The sequence below is a fragment of the Anopheles cruzii genome, chromosome 2 (assembly GCF_943734635.1).
Source record: "Anopheles cruzii chromosome 2, idAnoCruzAS_RS32_06, whole genome shotgun sequence".
Classification (NCBI taxonomy): Eukaryota; Metazoa; Arthropoda; class Insecta; order Diptera; family Culicidae; genus Anopheles; species Anopheles cruzii.
This window is the reverse complement of record NC_069144.1, coordinates 36,739,428-36,744,212: the sequence shown is the minus strand read 5'-3', so window position 1 is coordinate 36,744,212 and position 4,785 is coordinate 36,739,428. Positions and strand designations below refer to the sequence as shown.

The 4,785-nt window shown below is 50.4% G+C and overlaps 1 protein-coding gene across 1 annotated transcript; it reads right to left on the bottom strand.

Moving 5' to 3' along the window:
- Nucleotides 1-997: 997 nt before the first annotated feature.
- On the bottom strand, nt 998-3,948 carry LOC128268523 (chaoptin-like). Its single transcript, XM_053005645.1, has 2 exons — nt 3,893-3,948; nt 998-3,824 (listed from the first exon to the last, which is right to left on the bottom strand). Exons 1-2 carry the CDS (start codon nt 3,910-3,912, stop codon nt 1,070-1,072), a joined length of 2,775 nt encoding a protein of 924 aa, XP_052861605.1. The 5' UTR covers nt 3,913-3,948; the 3' UTR covers nt 998-1,069.
- Between the last annotated feature and the right edge of the window lie 837 nt (nt 3,949-4,785).

Sequence of the window (4,785 nt, the reverse complement as noted above, 5' to 3'; positions counted from 1 at the left end):
GACGCTAAAGGGTCATCGTTGCAACAGGAACAGCACACACAAAAAATCAGTGGAAACTTCCACCTTAAAGCGGGTTAAGCTCTGTGCGGGGCTACAAAGTTGTGCTGTGCCGCCCTGTCAACAGCTGTGCGAGCGAGAACTAATTAAAGTCCTCATTTGCCGTCCGGCCACCGGCCCACTAATGGGCCGTGGGGGCCGAAATGGGGCCGTGGTTTTGGGTTGTGTTTGCGGCTCCGTTTGCTGGCGCGGCCCAATGATTGATAGTAATGGAAGTTTGCAACTTTACGAACGCCACGGCCACTGGCCAAGGACTGTCACACGCCCTGGATCCTTGCTAATGGTGAACGCCGGAATGGTGAGTGCTTGGGGTGCGCGACCCCCGGGCCAGGACACTCTCTCGGGGGTCGATGGCGGCGACGGCGTCGGCCTGAATCCTAAGCAGGGTGTGTTACGTAAGTTCTTCAATCGCCGCTAAGTGCCGGACAGTTGGCCGGAAGTTCCGTCCGGACCAAAGTTGGCAAAGCCATCCTCTGGGTCCACGTCGCGCTACGTGGCATATTTTGAATTGTTAAGCAATCTATTTTAACTTATTTATTATTTATTTATAAAGATTACTTACTTAAAGGTTGGCACTCAAGATGATGCCCTGTCGGGAGTCCAATATTTTAAGAATTTTGGCATATTTGAACTCTTATTGATGCGATTTATTTCTGATCATCATTTATGTGACAGTTAATTGAAGATTTTTTTCTTCGTCCGTTACTAACAATAGTCAGCTTATTTAGAGGCCTTCGATTTCGTCTTAGTTGACTAATGCATTATTGCATTACTGTTACTGAAATAATTACGAAGGCAGTAAATGCATGGATATGATTTGAAAAGTATCATAAACTAACAGCAACATAATTTTGTGAGTACTAAGTAACATGACACAGATAGAAAATTAAAACAATGAAGTAGACAAATACAACGTTCAATTACTTTAACCTTTTGTCTATTTATTTATTCTATTTTTCGAACAACTAACACTATATTATGACGACACGTGGTGCTCAGTATTAATTCAAGCTCATTTAACCAAGTTCACCCTAAGCTCGTGGATGGACGTAACGTTAAGGAAATAGTCCGACAGAGCCTCCAACGGATTTTCGGATAAATCGAGCGCATCCAGCCTGAAGCGGGGCACGCCACTGTCGGGCAAACGGCGAATATTGTTTCTCGAAACATCCACCAGCCGAAGGTGCTTCGCCTTGTGGAGCGCCGCGAATGGGAAGCTGCTTAATCGGTTCTCGGCCAGATCGACAGTGCTGAGGTGCCGCAAATCGAACAGCCGCTCGTCGACTTCGGTCAGCAAATTATCGCTAACCTCCAAGTGTTGTAGCTCAAATTTCCTCTCAATTGGTAACCAGTGGAGCGATTGAATTTGATTGGAGTTGGCAATCAACACCTGGCAGTGTGGCCCTATCGTCAACTGTTTCAGACCATTGCCCGATACGTCCAGCTGGGTCGTACGTTCGGAAAGCTCCGGAAGATGGGTGAGATTGTTATGCGATATGTTTAACGCTCGAATTGATGCTTCCCGCAGCGGGGAGATTGAGGAGACTCTATTGTTCGCCAAGGAGAGTGAATCGAGCGACAGTTCTGCAGGGAGCGCCGGTACCACCGTGAGCCGGTTGCGTTCCAAGTTAACCACTTTCAGCTGAAGCAATCCTACGAACCACAACGGATCGATAGCTTCGAGCTCGTTGAACGACAGATCCATATTCGTTAGCTGCTGACAATCGAGGAAAGTATCCGAAGCAAGTCGGTTGAGCCTGTTGTGGGCAAACGAAACCGTTTGAAGTCGCTGTTGACCTTCGAGCAACGCTTTGGGCATCGTTTTTAATGGTGTTCCCGAAATCGTCAGATGCTCCAGTAACCGCCCGTGAAATGCATCACCTTCGATTTCTTCCAACCTCTCCGAGCCAATCTCGAGGTGCTTGAGGTGAACAAGAAATGTGAACTGAACCGCTCGAACCTTTCCGATGGCGGCTCCACGAAGCAGCAACTTTTCCGTGCCCTGATACCAACGGAACTGATAGCCATCGTGGAGCGTTACGTTGTTGCGGCTTAGATCGAGTGACAGAATGCGCCCCACAAAACCTGGAACTGTTTCCAACTTGTTGTCCGCGAGGGCTACACTAATTGGATCCGCTCGTGTTCCAATGTTTCGCAGACATCGCTCGCCAACGGAAGGCAGCGAGTTGTTCGACAAGTCCAGTGTTGACAGCTTAGGCAGGCTACGGGTCTCGCAAAGTTCGTGCAGTGTGTCGATACGATTGTCCCTCATCGATAGCTCCACCAACTCGTTCAGCAATGCTGTGGGAAGGCTTGCCAACGAATCGATACCGTTCGAATCGACGTGCAGATAGTGGAGCGTCGTTCCTGAAAGGATCCTCTCGTCGAGCGCCTTCAGATGGTTGCCGTTGAGGTTGAGGTACCGCACCGGGGAACCGTGGAAGGTGGCCACCTCGATCGTGGTCAGTGCGTTGTGTGACAGATCAACCGAGTGGAGCCGTGCGAGGCCGGCAAAGGTGTTGGTCTTCAGAACCGTCAACCGGTTGTGGGAGATCGTTACATGGTGCAGCTGCTCGTTGAAACGAAACAATAGAGCGGGCAGTTCCGTAATGCGATTGTGGTCCAGGTAGAGAGCCTCCAGTAACGCCAGACCTTGGAATGCCTCTTGATCGATCGAAGTGATCTCATTGCCGTACAGCATCAAGTTCTGCACAATCGATTCGGTTACGGTTCGCGTTACATTAAGCACCCTCAACCGGTTATTTTGCAACAAAACTTCGGGAGTTTTGAGCATGCTCAGGTCAAGAAGTTGCAGTTGATTTATCTCCAGGTTGAGCCGCGCGAAGCGAGCCTGATCGCGGAACGTACCACCGGCGAGGTTCGTTAGTTGATTTTCATCCAAGTCCAGACGATCCAGTAACGCTAGCCCAACAAACGCGTCCTCCGATAGGCTCTCTAGGCCGTTCCGTTGTAGGTGAAGCTCCTCCAGTTTCCTGTTCGATGTCAGCAAACGTCGCGGAAGGGTGGTCAAAAAATTGCTACCCAAATCAAGACAGCGTAGCTCACGTAAGGGCGCAAATGTGTTGCCGTGCAAGGTGTGAAGAAGATTCCCCTTCAAACGTAGCTCCGTTAACGCCTCGAGCGTATGGAATGTGGTTGGCTTCAGCTGGGCGACGTTGTTGTAGCTAAGATCGAGCACCTGCAATCGATGTAACGCTTGTAACCAGTTTCCTTCGAGTGTAGCGATCCGATTCCAGCTCAGATTGAGAAATGTTAAGCTCTCCAGTGCCTCCAGTGAGTCCGGCTGGATGAACGTTATGGCGTTGTCACTCAACGACAGCCACACCAACTGTGTCACATCCAGGAACACGTCGCTCCGTACGGACGGCAACCGATTGCCGCTAATTGACAGCGACTTCAGGGCAGGCAGACCCGCGAGAGCCTTCTTCGGTACGTCGGCCAGCCAGTTGTTGTCCAAATGAAGTGAGGTTAGATTGGTGTACGATGCGAATGCCTGCTCTTGCACCGCAAGTGCTCCAACGGGTACGCGAAGTTGTTCCACCGCCAGTGGGCAGTGTCCACGGAGGAGGGCCGAGTCGATTGCCGGATGCTGACCCTCCACAACACACTCTGCCACCTTCCGGTCGGCCAAATCTTCATCCTCCGTGCTCCAGATGTTAGTCGTTGATTCGATTTCCGGTGTCGGCACGGACACTTGGACGGCTCCCAGAACACTCGCCGTAAGGAGAATCGCTACAACCAATGGTCTGTTTTGGATAGATTCGGAAATGAACTTGAGCAGTGTACTCGAGGTTTTGGAGCAATTGAAACTTACGAGAATGGAAAGAGACCCATTTTGACCGTACCGTGTCGGACAGCCACTCCGGACTGCGTTTGGAACGGACTGCCCTATCGAGTGATGCGTAGCAAAGTGCGAGTGCATAGCAATCGCATCAACCACTCAAGGTTACCCGTCGATGCTCCGATGACCTTTTGATGATCTAACTGATAAGCCCTTGAAGAGGGCGCGGGCGATAGTACGCACGCTGGCAGAATAACATAAAACTTGTACGCTTACAGTTCGTGATTTGTATGTTCGCGAATAAAGATTTATTGTTGCAATTGCAGCGGCATCGTATGAACGTATGATTCACGGACCATTCTCCACAGAATAATCTAACGCACTGTTTACTGGCTAACCTCACACGCAGAATGCGTTACAGATACGGAAAGAAATCGTCAATTTTAGAAGCTTGCTGAGGAGAGGAGCTATTTTTATATCGGTTCGTGGGTTCAACTCTCACGCAGCCCAGTACTTTGGTGGTATTTGTAGAACGCCAAGATGGCTTCTTGAATTGGGCATCGGCGTCCGTTTGAGTAGCGCTCGACGAATGGCCAGAAGAGAATGCCACATTCTGAGACCTGTTGTCAGCCGTCCCGTGTGCTGTGTTGGTTCGCTGGCCAGCTAATAGTCCCTCAGAAAACTGCGACGAATGCGGGGTTCGAGGCGTAAAGTCCGTTGATGGTGGCATCACAGGGGAGCTCCTATTCAACGGAGAGCCATCATATTCGCGGAATAAAACTCCTTGTGGCCAGGTGGACGGACGTAGAGCCTGGCTTCTCAGCGACACAGGAACACCGACTTTGAATGCCAAATACCGTGGCCTCGGCGATGATGTTAGCCTGTGAACGGCGACGTCGGTAGTGCCCATGGCGACAGACACCAGG